At 61.3% G+C, this 17,062-nt stretch overlaps 2 protein-coding genes across 3 annotated transcripts; one reads left to right on the top strand and one right to left on the bottom strand.

The window, feature by feature from the left end:
* The first annotated feature begins 4,791 nt into the window (after positions 1-4,791).
* RUFY4 (RUN and FYVE domain containing 4) lies at positions 4,792-11,931 on the top strand. The gene is made up of 12 exons (XM_069021573.1): positions 4,792-4,846; positions 5,606-5,710; positions 6,652-6,713; positions 7,455-7,561; positions 7,913-8,038; positions 8,310-8,416; positions 8,573-8,716; positions 9,337-10,420; positions 10,497-10,603; positions 11,206-11,352; positions 11,462-11,593; positions 11,673-11,931. The coding sequence occupies exons 3-12, from the start codon at positions 6,668-6,670 to the stop codon at positions 11,773-11,775; spliced, it is 2,103 nt and encodes a 700-aa protein (XP_068877674.1). The 5' UTR covers positions 4,792-4,846; positions 5,606-5,710; positions 6,652-6,667; the 3' UTR covers positions 11,776-11,931.
* Positions 11,932-12,965: 1,034 nt separating this feature from the next.
* Positions 12,966-16,518, bottom strand: LOC138113384 (C-X-C chemokine receptor type 2-like). 2 transcript variants are annotated; one of them, XM_069021570.1, is made up of 3 exons: positions 16,459-16,518; positions 16,273-16,335; positions 12,966-14,427 (listed from the first exon to the last, which is right to left on the bottom strand). In XM_069021570.1, exon 3 carries the CDS (start codon positions 14,420-14,422, stop codon positions 13,346-13,348), a length of 1,077 nt encoding a protein of 358 aa, XP_068877671.1. In that variant the 5' UTR covers positions 14,423-14,427; positions 16,273-16,335; positions 16,459-16,518; the 3' UTR covers positions 12,966-13,345. The 2 variants fall into 2 exon arrangements, with proteins under 2 accessions (XP_068877671.1, XP_068877672.1); XM_069021571.1 differs by lacking the exon at positions 16,273-16,335 and having other exon boundaries at positions 16,459-16,472.
* Positions 16,519-17,062: the final 544 nt, after the last annotated feature.

Genomic DNA, 17,062 nt, shown 5'->3' with positions numbered 1-17,062 from the left:
GCGGGATGCACCCCCCCCATCCCCAGCCGAGTCCCCTGGGTGGTCCCGGGATGGGAGACGGGGAGGGATCAGCGGACATCCATGCGCGGAGCTGGGGGGCCTCAGCGAGGGGGGACAACCTCCAGGCGGGACGGAGAGCGGCTTGGCAGCCTGCGGCCTTGACGGGGATGGATTTGGCAGGGGGGTGCTCCAGCCCCTCCTGGGGGCCTTGGCCGGGTGGCACACGGTTCCCCCTCTCTCCACCAGTGCTGACTCCAGCTCCAGCCTGGAAACTTGTGCTCAGCTGGCCGTGACCATGAGGGTGTGAGTCAGGGTGCGGGACGTGCCAGAGGGAAGGACACACCGACAGGACAAGGCACGGCTGGCATGGAAACCTGGGCATGGAGAGGACATGGGCACTGTAATGCCCCCCTCCCCATGCCTCAGTTTCCCATCTGTACTCTGCATAAAACCGCCAGCCCAGAAAGGAAGGTCAGGGTGGGACGGGCGGGTGGGGGGGAGCTGCCCTCCCCAGAGACTAGGGTTGCGTCTGACTCCCCCCAAAATGCAGCATCCCCTCCCCAAAATATCCCTGTCCCGTTGCCCTCCACCTCATCACTATGCTGTGCCCACCCAACCCAGAGTAGTGGTACCCCTGTGGGGATGCGCCAGCTAGGACAGGGGACAAGGGGACAGTACTTCCCACCCCTCCATGCCAACGAGATCCAGGGACAGAGGGAGACTGGGGGGACTGATCCTACTCACAGCACCAAACAAGCAAAGAGCCATTCCTGCCCACCCTCCCATCTTTACAGCCCTCATTAATCAACCTCTTTACTGCCCACAAATGAAAGCCCCAGTGGAGAGAGGTGTCCACACCCCCCCATAAATCACCTGCTCCCATTCACTGCCGTGACAATCCCAGGCTCCTCAGAAGGGCAGGGACAAGGGTCATGCGACAGGGACAGGGTGGCCGCAGGGACACAGCCCATCAGCATCATTTAAGGCTCGTTTTCTCAGCGGGGGGACACATACGGGGTCACTTAGCAGAGGGACCCCCGCCATGGGTACTACTGGTCTGGGCATGTCCTCCCAGTGCAGGGCCAGCCTTGGCAGGGTTCCTTCGTGTCCTGGGGTCACCACGTCCCCGAGGCTCCCACACACACTTCCAGCAGAGCTGTCCCCACGCTGCTCTTGGGTGCACAGGGCACACGCACACATCACACACACACCCCCTGTGTACATGCCAGGACACACCCATATACACCACACACACAGCCCATGTCACACATGGGGGGTGGGTCCCCATGTGTGTGGGTGCCTGTCGGCACGGGAAGGACTGGGAGACACCCCTCTTACAGCTCACACCAACGTCAAAGCCCTGCTGATACTGCCCCCAGCACACACGCATGTGTTAGGGGACACACATCCCATGGCAGCTCCCCAGAGACCTCCTGTGGACCCACACCCATGTGAACTGCAGTTCACTCTCACCTCAGCCCCATCTGCATGCCCATGAACACACATGCACAAGTACACATGTGTATTACAGCCCTCCACGAGTCTCTGTTCTCACACCCACATCAGAAACACACGGACGGTGGTGGACATGGGACTGCACAATCACCAACCCACATCTCACCAGTGCCACCCACCCACCCACAGCCCTGACCACCCCCCAGTACTCCCGTCAGCTCACAATCCTGTGTCCCTGGCACACGCTGAGGACCCCAAGCAGTCAGAGGCCTCTCCTTCCTCCAGGCTGTGTCCCTGTCCTGGTATATACTGAACTGTCACCAGCCTGCAGTGACTTGCTCAGACGCTGCCCGGCAGTGGCTTTGGCACCTGCTTTTCTGGCATGGTGCAGCTGGAGTGTCCCATGCCATCGTGCCAGGCACGGGGCAGCTTCCCAAAGGCTGAGGAACCAAGTGAGGGTGGCGCAGTGGGAGTCCAGCACCCTTCAACAGCTTCCCCCCCTCCCTGCCTCAGTTTCTGCAGCATGGGTGGCAGAGAAGAGTAAGTCCCCACATCAGGGGCTGCATGGGCACAGAGATGCCCTGTGGGGCAATCCTTTGGCACGTGGATCCCAAACATGCCAGGTGTTGATGGACACAGAGGTGCCCTACACAGGGTGACCCCACAGGGGTCCCTCATGTTGGGCAGTTTCCTGGGCACAGGGAGCGCACACTGAGTACCTCATGGGCATGGTGCTCCCCAGTGCCAGGTGCTTACAGGTACAGGGATGCCCCACACTGGACACTTTATGGGCACAGGGATTTCTCGTGGGGGGTGTTTTATGGGCACTGGGGTCCCCTCATGCAGGGCACAGCTCTCCCATTGTGGGTTCTATAAGGACACAGAGACACCCCCTGCCTCTACAGTCTCTCTGTAAGGACACAGGGATCTCAGCAGATCCCTTAGAATGAAAGGCTCTACAGCAGATCCTCTCCAGTCAGGCACTGCAGGGGTCCTCGGGTGTGGGAATAGAGGGTCACAGTGAGACGCTGGGGGGGGGGGGCAAACAGAGGGACAAAGGACATGCCCTGCACCCTGGCATGCATATGAAGGGTTTAACCCCCAGATGCCCGGAGCAGGCAGGGCCAGCGGCAGCCCATACCCCACTCGCCGCACCCCCGGAGCCCCTCCAGCTCCGTGTCCCCCGCAGCCCCTAACCCTAACGCCGTGCCCGGCGATGCCCGCTTACCTCCCGGCGGCGGCGAGCGCGGAGGGGCAGGAGACAGGACACCAAGGACTTCCCCCAGCCAACCAAGGTGGCAAAGCACCAGCTCAGCCGGGTCATGGTGCCCCTGCCCGGGGCTCACCCGGCGGGGGGAGGGTGCAGGGGCCGACCCCTGCCCAGGGCACGTTCGAGGGGCGGCCGAACCCAGCCGTGTCGCTCCCCCGGGGCCGGCCGCAACAAGCTCCGGTGACCGGGCAGTGCCCCCCAAGTGCCCGGCCGTGGGCACGGGGCCGTGCGACAATGATGAGCTGGGGGGCTGCGGTCCCACCGGGCCCCGTCCCCCCCGCCGGTCCCCCAGCGTCGCCTGCGCGCTGGCAGCCAGGCAGGGAGCACCATGCCCGCCCCTGTCCTGCAGTGCTTGGGTGGGAGCCAGCTCCGACACGCTCCCCCTCCTCCCCCTCCTCCTTCTCCTCCTCCTCCTCCTCCTTCTCCTCCTCCCGCACACGGGGCTCGGGGCTTGGCACCTCCGGCGCTCACCCGCCTGCCCTCCGGGCACGGCATCCCCTGGGGTGGATGCCAGACCTTAACAGGGTCCCCCGCTCCAGCGCCCTCAGTTTTGGGGGTGAAGGAGGCCGCACACCGTGGGTGCGATCGCAGCTCAATCCGCGACCCTCGCCCCAACCCTGCCTCAGTTTCCTTACAGTACGCCCTGCCCACCCCTAGCCCTAAATGGCAGTGCGTACACACGGCCGGGGGGCACTTCCCTCCCCCTCTGCCAGTCCTCCTTGTACCCCACCGAGCCTCTGCCCTTCTCAGGAGCCTGAGGACACAATCAGGGACTCCTCACTCAGCCCCCTTCCAGTGGGGTCCCCTCCCTAAAGCCTGGCTGATGCACCGTGCTGTGGGCACAGAATTACCGTGCGGAACGTCTCACTGCAGGACAGCTCCAAACGGCCCCGGGTACCTACACCTCGCCACGGGGCTTGCACAGGGCAGGGGAACAGAGTAACAGGGTGCACCCCCCTGGGCACCACACATCCCCCACGCACGCATCGGGGCAGTGCCAAGAGGAGCAGGCAGCAGCACACCCGGATGCTGCCATGATGCCGGGCAAGGACCCATCCCCACGGGGCAGCTGCTGGTGCCAAGCGTGGGCAGCGGCCATGCCAGGCATGGGCACTAATTGCATTTGCCTTGGGAAGGCTCCTAACAGCAGCGGCATCAGGGTGGGGTGCAGGGAGTTTGGGTGGTCCCCCACCCTTCGCGGCTGTCCCCCACAGCCCTGTCTGGCACCCTTGGGGGAGCAGAGGGCTGGCGGGCAGAGGGGGCCAGTGAGCCTCAGGGAGGTGACATCACCGCTGGCTCCATGGTCCCCCACCCCCATTTAATTAGCAGATGGCCCCCGGCTCCCCCCCCCCCCCCCCCCCGGCGGGCAGCGCCAGGCCTGTGCGGGGCCATTAGCTTTATTGGCTGTGCTGAACCAGGGCCAGGCCTCGTTAATTGAATTGCACCCACGCCAAGGATGGGTGAGAGTCTTCAGTGCCCCCCCAGCCCCCGGCACCCCCACCCTGGCCCTTGGCTGGGGCAGGGACGGGGGACCCTGCTGCCAGGCCGCCGCAGTGGCACGGCGGGCAAGGGCACGTCCCCCCTGCAGGTGTTGGGGTCTCGCCCGTGCAGTGCTTGGCACGGGGCACAGGGGTGGGTGCAATGAAGGGCACACACGGTGCCTTCTCAGCCTCGCACCCACAGCAGCCACACGTGTACAGCTTGCACCCACACCCGCAGCCGTGCTCGCACAGCCTGCACACACGTGCAGTCACGCACGCCTGCACACGCATGCACACACACACACGACCCCAGCACAGCGGGCTGATGCTCCACCACCACCCAACACCCTGCCCACACCCCTGTCCGATATGAGGTGCTGTGCCCCATGCCCACAGTGCCACACACTGTGGGGCAGTGCAGAGCAATGGGATGCTGAGGAGGCTGGGGTCACCCTGAGTACTGCCGATGGCTCCTCTATACTCCCCAGCTGCACCCCAAAGGCCAACACCCACCCGGGAGCCAGGAGGGTGCTGGGAGGCCCAGGCTCCCACTCAGCATCACTTCCTACTTTCACTTTGGTGCCGAGCGAGGCCTGGCCAGGGGGACACGGGTGCACCCCAGGACACCCAGGTGGCTCAGGTAGGGGCAGCGTGTGCTACAAGAAGGGGCATGGCAGAGGATAGGACACGGGCATTGCTGTGGCCATCCATCAAGATGGTGGTGGGGAGTGGGATGGCAGTGGGTCCCCCTGCCTGGACTGGTGGGATGGGCTGGCATCAGCTCTGACATCCCCCCACAGGAGTTTTTCAGTCCCCAGTCCAGAAGGAGCCCACAGGACAGGGCTGACAAAGTACAGGGGTCCAGGCACAGTGGGTAAGGGGCACTGCTGGGCTGGGGGCTCCCTAACAAGAGGGAGCCCTGTTCAGAATGCTCTGGAAAGAGTTTACACACTGGCTCTGGGTATAGCCCCCATGTGGAGGCCAGATGCCTGGGGAGGGTTGTGGTCCTTGCTGGGGGGGCTGCAGCTCCTTCAGGGGTCTCAGTGCCCAGGGGCTGTTTTGCATGGAGGTGGCCTCTGTGCTAGGGGCTGCTGCTGGCTGCTTCTAGCTGAGTATGGGTCCTGGACCCCCTCCACAAAAACTGCAGGCAGGTTCTTCAAAGAGTTCTGAATTTCCATTCCTGTGGGAGAGCATCAGGGTGCCTGACACTGTCCTTCCTCTGCCCCTGCAAAAGCTGCATAGGGGGACCAGCCTTGCTGACCCTTTCCCCAGAACTGGCACCCCCCCAAAACAGGGAGCCAGGTGCTGGAGGCTAAGCTGCAGTGCCTGATGTGATGTGGGCTGGGCAGGCTGTGGCTTCTGCAGCCCCACCAACCTCCCACACTTCCTCCTGCCCAAGGTACAAAAGGAGAAGCAGGCAGGCACAGTGTGGGCACGGGGACATGCCAGCACACCCCCAGCACTCAGCAACCGCCTCGGGGCATCCCGCAGCTCCTGGATACAGGTAAGGGGCTTCTCTTCCCAGGGGAAACTGAGGTACAAGTAGGATGGGCAGACACAAAGATAGCTCATCCAAGGTCTCTCAAGGGCACTGGAATGGGAACACAGGCAGCCCGGGACCTGCATCCTTCCCTCCCACTCTGCCGTGGTAGAGGGCACAGGGCACTCACATACTTGGGCACGTTTGGGCACACTTGTGCACCCACTCCTGTGAGTGCACACGCACCCTGCCAGGCACACCCCCACACACACACATGTGCTCCCCCACACCAGCCAGACACCACCCGCAGTGACAAGTCACAGACCTGCCACCTCCATGGGCTATTTCCCTCACCCTGTCCCCAACCTGCCACCCACTCCAAAATCACTCTGCTGCACTGTAGCCCCCCACCTCATGCCCACAACTCGCCCAAACCCCATGCCAGCCGCGCAGGCGTCATGCTGTGCCAGAGGGTTCTGCCTAGGGAGCTCAGCTTAGGGGGCTGCATGTCAGGGGTGGTGTGCCTCCTTGCTCAACCACCCAGGAGTCCCTGCATTGTTCGTGATGTGAGTGAGGGAAGCGAGAGCAGAAGCAAAAGCAGCACTTCCTCTGCGCCAAACCCACATCCTGAATCCTGGCGAACAGGGACAGGGATAAGGACAGGGACACACTAGGGACAGGGTGGGGTCAGCCTCAGGAACTCCCCAAGGAATGGGAGCAAAGGCTGAGGACATTTAGGGGCAGGGCATGGACAACTAAGGGGGTGCAGAATGGGACACCTTTGTCCACCCCATGTGCTCTGGCCCATGTAGTGGGGGGACATGGGCAGGGTAAGGGGCTGCCTAAACCTTAGGCAGTTCTGGGGTAGAGCCGGGGGGGGCAGACCCTCTCTCTGGGACAGAGAGTTTTTGGGTGCCAGGGGAGTGTCTGCCTAGAACCTCTCATCACTGCTCCTGCCTCTGCAGATCCCTGTGAACAGCCATGGCAGGGGAAGGGGAGCTCAACCGTGTCATCAAGGACCTGCAGAGTAAGTGTGCCAACCAGTCCCCTGCCAGCATGTTCCCTGCATGGCACATCTCACCCTGGCCATGCCACATCTCTCTTTGCACCCAAGTCATGGGCAGTGGGGGGTGTCACTGCCAGCACCGCTCCAGAGAATCCCTGTGCCAACCCTGCCACTGCTGCCTGCTCCCATCCTCACTCCCAGCCCCTGGGAACTACCAGTGCCCAGGAGGTGGCTGTGCTCCTTATTTCCCCTGCTCTCCTCCTTCATCCCAGGGCAAGTTCCTCTTTCTCTTTGAAGAAAAGGAGGCTCGGGGGGAATCTTATCACCCTCTACAACTACCTGAAATGAAGTTATAGCCAGGAGGGGGTCAGTCTCTTCTCCCCAGTTACAAGGGTTAGGACAAGAGGAAATGGCTTCAAGTTGTTCCAGGAGAGGTTTAGATTGTATATTAGGAAAAATTTCTTCATGGAAATGTTTATCAAGCATTGGAACAGGCTACCCAGGGAAGTAGTAGAGTCACCCACCCATGGAGGTATTTAAAAGACGTGTAGATGTGGCATTTGGCTACACAGTTTAATGGTGGAGTTGGAAGTGCTGCGTTAATGACTGGACTCCATCTTGGAGGTCTTTTCCAAATTAGATTCTATGATTCTATGATTTTACCCACCATCAGAAATCCCCGAGGCCAGGAGCTGTGAGGCAGTAGGGAGAGGGGTAGGATGGGAGAAGGTGCCATGCCAGCCCAGCCCTGCCCTCCCACAGAGACCGTGGCCGAGCTGAACCGCAGCTACCAGGAGCAGAAGCTGCCGGTGACGGACGGGAGCCGGGAGCTGCACAGCCTCTGTGCCCAGCTAGAGTTCCTCCTCCAGGTACTGCTGCTCCTTGGTCCCTGCTGCTCCCTGCCTCAGTTTCCCCCTAGGCACAGCTGAGAGAAGAGGGGACCCTGTGTTAACCATTCTGGGAGTGGAATAACCCCACCCAGCATTGTCTGGCCCTGGGCATCCCCAGCCACCTGGACCAGGCTCTCCCTTGCCCACATGTGTAATTACATGTGCTGCAAAAGGGAAATTGAGGCATGGAACCAGTGAAGAGAGGACAGCCAGGGACACCCAGAACAACCCTCCTGGGGGAGCTGGCTGGATTCCAGACCCACAGGGGACAGGCTGGGGGGGGCAGGGGACACCCCCAAAAAAGAAAATCCAAGCTTGTACCTCTGCCAGTTTGACCTCAAGGAGAAGAGGAGCTTCTTTGGGCAGCGCAAGGACTATTGGGACTTCTTGTGCCAGGGCCTAGCACGGTGCCGGCAGGAGCATGAAGGCATTCACTTCGTCACCTCCCTGGACAAGGTGGGCATGGGCTGGTGGGATACCCAGGGACTTGTGCACACATGGGGGCTTTTGCTTGTTTGTGGGTGCACATGCGCTTGTGCACAGGCACACACTCGCTTGGGTACCAAGGATTTGCCCACTGGTGCTATAAATGGTTTTCTCCCCTCTGGGATCCCCACTGCACCCCAGCCCTAGCCCTGGGGACCCTTTTCCCCCTGCATGGGCTGGGGGAGAGGTGGGGGGGGGAAGAGTGGAGTGACAGGAATTGACAGCCCCCTCTCCCCTGCAGCTGAAGACCCCTGTGGGCAGGGGCCGAGCCTTTCTGCGGTACTGCCTGGTGCACCGGCAGCTGGCAGAGTCCCTGCAGCTCTGCCTCCTCGACCCTGAGAGCCTCTGGTGAGAGAGCAGGGGCACAGTGAGGGGATGCTCATGGTGGTGGGGGATGTGGCCAGGGTGGGCAGTGCCCTGCAGCACCCAGTCAGCAGAGGTGCTTCAGGCATGTGTGCCTGTTCAGGGCATGGAGGGATGCATGAGCTTGTTTTGTGGTTGCAGCGAGTGGTACTACGCCCGCAGCCCCTTCCTGAGCCCCAAATGGCGGGCAGAGATCCTGGGCAGCCTCTATGAGCTGGACTGTGTCACCTTCCACCTGGCCCTGCACAGGGATGACCTGGACACTGCCTGGCCCATGTTCTCTGAGTGAGCTTGGGGACACTGGGGGCACCAGGGGCATTGGCAGCACTGGGGATGTCAAGGGCATCAGAGGCACCTGGGGCTTAGCATTGCAGAGAAGCATGTGGGCATTGCCCCACTGCCCTAGACCCCACACGGCACCCCAGATGTGCCAGCTCTCCGTCTGTAGCCCCAGGAGGGCACAGTCACTGGCACACTGTGCCTGTGCCTGCAAACATGCCACATGCACATGTACACACGCACAGAGCCGTCCTCTGCCAAGTATATCCCTGCTGCAACACCATGACACTGTGACATCTGACACACAGGGACACCTGCTTGCACACCATTGCCCCCGGGCACACTTGTGGGGGACACTCGTGGATGCAGCTGCTCCAGCACACTCACCTGTTCTGCTGCTCACACGCTCGTGTGCACACACTGCCACAAGCACACAGACTTGGGTTGATGGGTGCCACCTGTTCTGTGGGTGCTCAGGCTGGTGTCACCAACATCCCTGATCCTCTGCCCTGCTGCCCCCTGAATCCCTAAAGGCTGGCTGTGCCCAGGGAGCCCAAAGGGAGGGTGATGATGCCCTATTCACCTTGGGGGTGCCCTGGTAGTCCTGAGCCCTGTGTCCCCTCTAGGACACTGGTACGGCCCAGCCCGGTGATCAGGAGCAGCCCAGCAAAGACAGCCCTGCAGACCGACAGTACTGGCACTGTGACACATGGACAGTCTGATGGCATTGCCCATCCCACTGTGGCACCCCATGGGGCACCAGCCCACCCGTGCCCACCCACTCTGGCTGCCCTGCAGGCGGGGAGTGTGGAGATGGAAGATATAGAGGGGAATGTGGAGGATGTGGAGGTGAAGAAGGACATGGAAGAGGAGGCTGAAGAGGAGGCGGAGAAGGATGACAGTGAGGATATAGAGGAGGTGAAGGCAGAGGATGTGGAAGTGGATGTGGAGAAGGACATGGAGGAGGATTTGGAAGAGAAGGATGAAGAGTTGGAGGAAGATGAGAAGGAGATGAAGGATCTCCTTGTAGATGCAGAGGAACTGGAGGATGCCCATGGCACTGGCAAAGCACCGCAGCCTGATGGTGCCGGAGAGCCTGGCATGTCCCCACTGCCCACTGGCACAAGGTGCATGCTGGGCTCCCGGTCACTGGTGCCCCAGCAGCCGGGTGGGACAGAGGCATCTCTGCAGGCACTGGTGTCCCAGCTGAGGGCTGAGCTGGGTCAGCGGGAGGCAGCTGCACAGGCGCTGGCAGCGCGGCTGGCACGGGCTGAACTGCGGCACCAGCAGCGGGAGGAGAGCAGTGCCCGGCGGGCCCAGCTGTGGGCACGCGAGGCTGAGGCACTGCGGGAAACCAACACCTTCCTGGAGCGGGCTCTGGAGGCAGCGGTGGCAGCAGGGGACCGAGGGGCACTGGCACAGGCAGAGGAGGAGGCACGGGGCTGGCAAGAGGTGGCAGAGGAGCGGGGTACCCAGCTGGCCAGGGTGGTGGCAGAGGTGACGGCACTGACCTCGCGCCTGCAGGAATGCCAAGCAGCACTGGTGGCGGCAGGACGGACAAACATGCTGGAGGATGCTCGTGCTTCAGATGAGGTGGCTGCCGTGGAGAAGGTGCTGCAACAGGCACTGGAGCTCGCCCGTGGTCCCCAGGAGTCGCCACCAGACCCCAAGGCAGAGGGGGGGCCCAGCACAGTCACCAGCATGGCCATGGTATGGACAAGTCCAAGGGGATCCCATGGTGGGCTGGGGGTTTGGGGTCCAGGACTGACTCCCCACTCTCCCCCAGTGCTTGGCCAGCCTGGCTGCCACAGCACGGGAGGAGACCTGGCAGAGCCGGCAGCAGCTCCAGGCCCAGCGACAGGAGATGGCACGGCTGCAGGAGGAGCTCAGCAGGTTGGGCAGGGACCCCTACTTCCACCACTCATCACCCCACAGTGGGACCGCCTATGTCCACCTGCCACATGGTTTTCCCTGGGACCCCCAATGATGTCCTGCTTGGACACAGCCGAACAGCCGCTGGGGATTGGCAGGGGGAGAGAGGGAAGGATTTGAGGGGGGAGGACTGGAGGGAGAGGTCAATTTGGGACTGATAGGTAGGTGGAGGGGTAGGTGGGCAGAGGGATGGAGTGATTTGGCATTAGTAGATAGAGGGAGGGAAGGAGGGATCACTTTAGGATGAATGACGGAGATGGGACGGTGGATGGAGAGACAGAGGGATGAATCTGGGGTGAGTAGATGCATGGGTGGGTGGGCAGAAGACCAGAGGTACGGGCATGGAGAAGGATGGATGAACAGTGGGGAAACGGATGGGTGGCAGACGGCAAGGTGGCTGTGAGGACGGGGAGAGAGCTTGAGGATGGATGGGCAACAGCAGGGAAAAGAAGGGAGGGAGGGAGGGAGGATCCAGCGGCGGGAGGTTTATCCGCATGCATGGAGGGATGGAGAGACGACCATGTGGGAGACAGGGGGACCATGTCGCCACTGCCCCGCGCCAGGGCCCGGCAGGACGGTGAGCGCTGGGCATCGGCGCTGCAGCGGGCGCAGCGGGAGGCCCTGGAGCGGGAGGCCACGCGCGGCGCCGAGCAGGCACGGCAGCAGGAGCTCATCCGCGACATGAAGGAGCGGCTGCTGGAGCTGCTGCGGTGAGAGCCCCGGGGACTCCACGCAAGGGCAAGGGGGCCCCAACCCCTTCGCCCAGAGGAGGGCACCAGAGCCCAGGCAAATCCAGGGCTGACCCCTCCCCTCCCGCAGGGAGAAGGATGCCCTGTGGCAGAAGACAGAGGGCATTGACACCCCGGTGCCCAGGCCGGTGCCCCGCGACCCAGGGTTGTGTGCCCGCTGCCACAAGGATTTCCGCCTGCTCTCCCGGCGGTACAACTGCAGGTGGGCTATGGGAGGAACGGGGGGTGGCGCTGGCACAGCGCAGGGATGGCTCAGCTCTCACCTCCTGCTTTCTCAGCAGGCTGTGCCAGCAAAAGGTGTGCCACACGTGCTCCATGGACATGGGCAAGCACGGCCGCTGCTGCCTGATTTGCTACCAGCAAAGGCACCCGCAAGCTACATGAGCGGGGACAGCAGCACTGGCACCATGTCTGGGACGCCTCCTGCCCTGGCTGCCTCCTCTTGGACTTACTGGGGACCCAGGTGTCCAGGGCCTGCATGCAGGTCCTGCTGCCCAACATTTTGGGTTTGAGATGTGTCTTTCTTGCGGCTGGTCCACAAAGAGGAAAACTACTCATTTCTGCTATCCCTGTGGCTTCTGTGTCATCTATCAGTCACTGCCAAATTGACACCCAGATTGGGTGTAGGGTGGGGGAAGGCTGGTGTGGGGGTGTTCAAGTCCTCCTGGGGGGAAACCATCCCCAAAAAAGGGTGTTCCAGCTGCAGCCAGGATGAGCCATTGCCTGCACCATTCCACGGGGGGGAGGGTAGACAGCTCTTGGCCAACAGCCCTGGCTTCCTACCATGCTGCAAGGAACCACTTGGGCAAGAGGTTTCTCAGATGCAAAGGTGATGGGCTGTCCTTGCTCAGCACCCCTACTGACCCTGCTCTGCCCTGAGTCCCCAGGCTTCCCACCTGGGTGCTAGGGGACCCCCATACCCATGCACGAAGCAGCATGTGGGTGACACCCACTGATGCCCCCATGGTTATGGACCCCTAGGAATCTGGATCAAGGTCAGTGGAGGAGCAGTATGGGACCACAGTGGAGAGATGCTTAGGAGTGCCAGGGCAGGCATCCTGAGGCCTGGCACACAGAGTGACAGGAGAGTCCCCAGCAGGGTCACAGTCCTTTCTTCAGCTCCTCAACCCCAGTCAAGTGTCAGCCCCAGTTGCCCAAGCCAGGGCGGAAACATCCCGGTTGTGTAAGGGACAGGTTCCCAGCCCTTTGCACAACAATGTCCTGACACCATGGTTGGGGGGAGCAGGGGTGCCTGGGGTGCTGGCACCCTTCAGGCAGGGGTCACAGAGCTGGCTTGGTGTGAGGGGCTGCTCAGGGATCTTTCAGTGATTTGCTCTGCTGGGGCTGAGATTGGGGTTGGGAAGGGAATGACTTTGTTCGCAGGTGGGATAGACTCCACATGGAGACCTCTGTACCAGGGAAGTGCCAGGACCTGTCTGGGGAGCTGTAGGAAGCAAAACCTGGGCTTGGGTCCCATTTGGGGATGCACAGGATGTTGAACCCTGTCCTGGAAGCAGGGTTACCCACACTCTGACAGGCTCAGCTGGCACCACCGTTTTGGCACTGTCCTCAGAGATGTGCCCTGGCCCTGTCCTGCCATCTCCTTTCCCATGGCAAAGAGGAGCCAGACATGGATGACCAGCCCACCAACTCCTTTATTGCTGGACGGTCGTTGGGTAAAAACACCATTCCCACAGCAGGCTCACAGAATCCCCAGGGTCACAGGCTTTGTCCCAAAGAGAGGGGAGGGTGCACACTTGACATCACTCCCCTGGCAATGGGGTCCGACCACCTTGCCACCAAGCCCCCTTCCAGTTGGGGTCCAGCATCCAGTGGTGGCCCTGCCCATCCCCATGGCATCACCACCTACATTCCAGGGGGTTGGATGAGGATGCTGAGGTGTGTGGGGTGCTGGGACCTGCTGGGAGCCACAAGGGCTGGGTCCCAGAAGGACTCAGAGGGTGGTGGATGTATTGCCGGAGGTGGAGGCATAGGAGGTGCGGCCGTAGCGGGCAACAGCATCCTTGCTGATCAGCCCACGCTGTGCCAGGATCTTGAGGAAGCTGTTGCGAAACTTTTGACCGATGAAGGCGTAGATGATGGGGTTGATGCAGCTGTGGGCAAAGCCCAGGACCTGCGTGACAGAGAGGGCTGTGTCGATGCGGTTCCTCCTCTCACAGGTCTCGGCAATGGCCCGTGTCCTCATGAGGCTGTCGCTCACCAGCGTGATGTTATAGGGCAGCCAGCAGATGAGGAAGACCAGCACCACAGCAAAGATGACCTTCATGGCCCGCTGCTTCTGAGCATTCTTGGTCTGCAGGAGGGTGTGGATGGTGACGCCGTAGCAGAAGAGCATCACCAGGAGGGGCAAGGCAAAGCCGAAGGTCTGCGGCAGGATCCGCAGCACCACCCGCCACTTGGCCGTGTCCTCGCCACTGATGCGCTCGTAGCACACGGTGCCATTGTTGGGTGAGCGGAAAGCCTCACGGAAGAGCAGCACGGGCAGGGAGAGCAGCGTGGAGAAGACCCAGATGCCCAAGCAGACAAACTTCACCCAGTGCCTCTTCTCAGTGGCAGCCCGTGTGGCGTAGACGATGGCCAGGTAGCGGTCCACGCTAATGCAGGCCAGCAGAAGGATGCCGCTGTAGAAGTTGGCTTCCTGCAGCACGGAGATGGCTTTGCACATCACAGTGCCAAAGACCCACTCGTGGGCTCGGTAGGCAGCCCAGAGCGGCAGGCTGAAAGCAAAGAGCAGGTCTGCCACAGCCAGGTTGAGCAGGTAGACATCGGTGACGGAGCGGCTGGTGTGGCTGGAGGTCACCACCAGCACCACCAGCCCGTTCCCCACCACACTGAGGATGAAGACGACGCAGTAGATCACCACCACCAGGTACTTGTTGAGGACAGAGTTTTCAGGCCGGCATGGAGAGGATGAGATAGCAGTGTCAGGCATGGCTGTGCTGTAGTCATAGGTGTAGTTGTAAAGGGAGAAGATGTTGGAGAAATCCCCACTGAAGGATAAGGGCTCCATTTTGCCTGTGGAGCACAAAATGGCATGATGTGGAGTGCCAGAGATTTGTGGACCAGGGGTGACAGCATCTCTGAGTCCTCTGGCATTTCCATTGCCCCCAGGTCCCCTCCCAGCCCGTGGGCAGCTGTCCTTCATCACTCCACTGCATCCACACTGTGCCAGGTGATGGTCAGTGCTGCAGGTAGACACTGTCCCTCATACGCCCCCTTGTAAAACACCCCCTGAATGCCTCAATCTCCTCCATTTCACCCCAGTCCTGTGGAAGAAGGGGTTCCCCCATAGACGGATCACCTCTTCTAAGGTCAAGGGGCTTCCCCATCAATGTAGCATCACATCCCTCCAGGAGACACCTGGCTCCTCTAGAAACCCTAGGCTCCCCTGCTTACTGTGGGTCCTTCAAAAGCCTCTCAGCTCTTTGGGCATCTCAGAGCCCCTCAGGCACCTCCAAAGGTCTTCAAGTACCTCTGTATCCCTCCAGCCTCTCCACCCCCTCAAGCATTGCTGCTGGAGCTGCTCCTCCTGCCACCTCAGTCAGCCACAAGGATGCAGTCACGGTGCCTGGGGCAGGGAGCACTCAAGAAGGTCTGAAGCTCTTTCTGTGCCCTTCTTCCCCCTCCTGGTCTTGCTCCTGCGGGAGTGGTTTCAAGCCCCGGACGGAAAGACATGTCGCACTTTGCAGGCAGCTTTGGAAATATTACATCTCTGGTTTTCCTGTTGCTCAGCTGGGCACTGCTGTGTCCCCCCGTGCTCGGCCTCAATGGGGAAATCACAGGTGGCAGTCGCTTTTCCTGTCTCCTCACACAGAGGAGATGATGAGATTGCTCTGTTTCTGCCTCCCCAGACTACTGGCTTTCAGCCTTCTCCCAGAATGGATCTGGACTCTTGTTTCACTCTAGTTTCACCCCTCTGCCCCACTTCTGAGCCCCCAACCCCGCCAGGGCTTGGAGATGCCAGGGCTTGGGACTGCTTGGGGTGCTGAGTCCGCCCAGTGCTGTGGGGTCCCCAGCCCCAAACTGGCCCTGTTTGAACACAAACCGCACCTGGGACCAACTTTCCCCCTTTGCCTGACGTGAATTCCCTGCCGCAGCTGGGCTGGTGCCACTGCCCAGAAGAATCCCTCCTGGCTCTGCTGTACCCTCTCTTGCAGTGGTCCAGGGATGGTAATCCTGGGATGGTGATCCCAGGGTGGTGGTGCTGGGATGCTGAGGCATCAGCACCCCAGAGGATTGCAGCCAGGGATGCTGCCAGTGCTCATGGGGGAATGTCCTCCCAAGTGGGGCTGCCATGGGCACGGGGCAGAGAGTGATGCCAGTGCTTCCCCTCCATCTATTTCTGGCTGCTTCTTTCTGCTTCCCCACTCCAAAATTCTGGTGGTTCCTCCAGAAATGGGTATTCCCCGGGTATAGCACGCACAGATACCCCACAGCTGGCCCAGATGGGGGAACAAGCAACACTCCATTTCCCCTCCTGACCCTGGCGGGGCTGGGGGACAATGGGGTGGCCCTGGGGCTCCCAGTGGGGAGGAAAGACGGACATGCCATGGGGAAGCATCCTCCCAGCTCATCACTGTGCAAGGAAAGGGGAGCAGGCACTTTTTCCCTGCAGCACCCAAGGCTGATGATCCTGGGGACTACAGAGGGTTTGCACCCCAGATGAACCCTCAGCACAGCCCTGGGTGCTCCAACCCACCACTTCCCTCTACCTTCGCACCAAGCAGCCTCTTGGGCAGCTGGAGCAGCCCACCCGAGTCCCCAGCCTGCTCCACCTGTGAAGGGGCTCAGATGGGTGCTGTGGGGCTGTCAAAGCCCAAGGAAAGCCACAATCTCCAGTGGAGCAACCCATGGACTCACTGCTTACTGCTCTTGCCGTCCCCTGAAATCTGGGGTCTTCTCCCGATCCCAAGCTGTTTCTCACTGGGAAGCACACAAGCACAGGTTTAAATCCAGATGTCACCCCCAAAGGGCTCCAGTACGAAGTGTGGTGGGATGCAGGGCAGCACCAGACCCAGGGGTCTCAGCAGCCAGAGGATCCCTCACCTGCGCCTGCTGCCGTGCCGCCTTCCAGTACCCCTTTCCTCCACCGCCCAATTTATACTGCCCGGGCAGGAAACGTTGCAAAATCTTCTCCAGCATGAAGCGGAAGTGGCAGCCAAAGGGACCCTTCCCTGGTCCCCCCAGATGCCTTTCCCAGGCCAAGGGGAGTCCGCAGCCCCCTGTCACCCTCCTGTCTCAGGATGTCCCAGGCCGCCCCGCACCGGGGGTGCACCCAGGGGTTCATTGTCATCCCTGCAGTGATGCACCCCAGGGGTCTCCAGTTAGGGGTCTCCATTTTGTCCCCAGACCCTCAGTGGATGCGGGATCCTCTTCAAGGCACCCTTGCGTGCTGCAGTCCCCCCAGGAGAGCAGAAGCTCTTTGAGGCCGTGGCCAGTGGGTGATGGCAATGCCTCTGTGCCTCAGTTTCCCCACTGATAGAACAAGAGTGGTGTCAGCATTTGGGGGATGCACAGGGAGACTGCAAGGCTGGCTTGCCCTCTGTTGGGGGTTGCTGTGGGGTACCCCCCCAGAGTAGAGTCCCATGTCCCTCCTGCCCTGGCTGTGCCATGCCATCAGAGAGAGCCATGCCCCTGTGCCAGCCCCACA

The sequence above is a fragment of the Aphelocoma coerulescens genome, chromosome 7 (assembly GCF_041296385.1).
Source record: "Aphelocoma coerulescens isolate FSJ_1873_10779 chromosome 7, UR_Acoe_1.0, whole genome shotgun sequence".
NCBI lineage: Eukaryota > Metazoa > Chordata > Aves > Passeriformes > Corvidae > Aphelocoma > Aphelocoma coerulescens.
The sequence above is the reverse complement of the archived record's forward strand: the minus strand, read 5'-3'. Positions and strand labels throughout refer to the sequence as shown.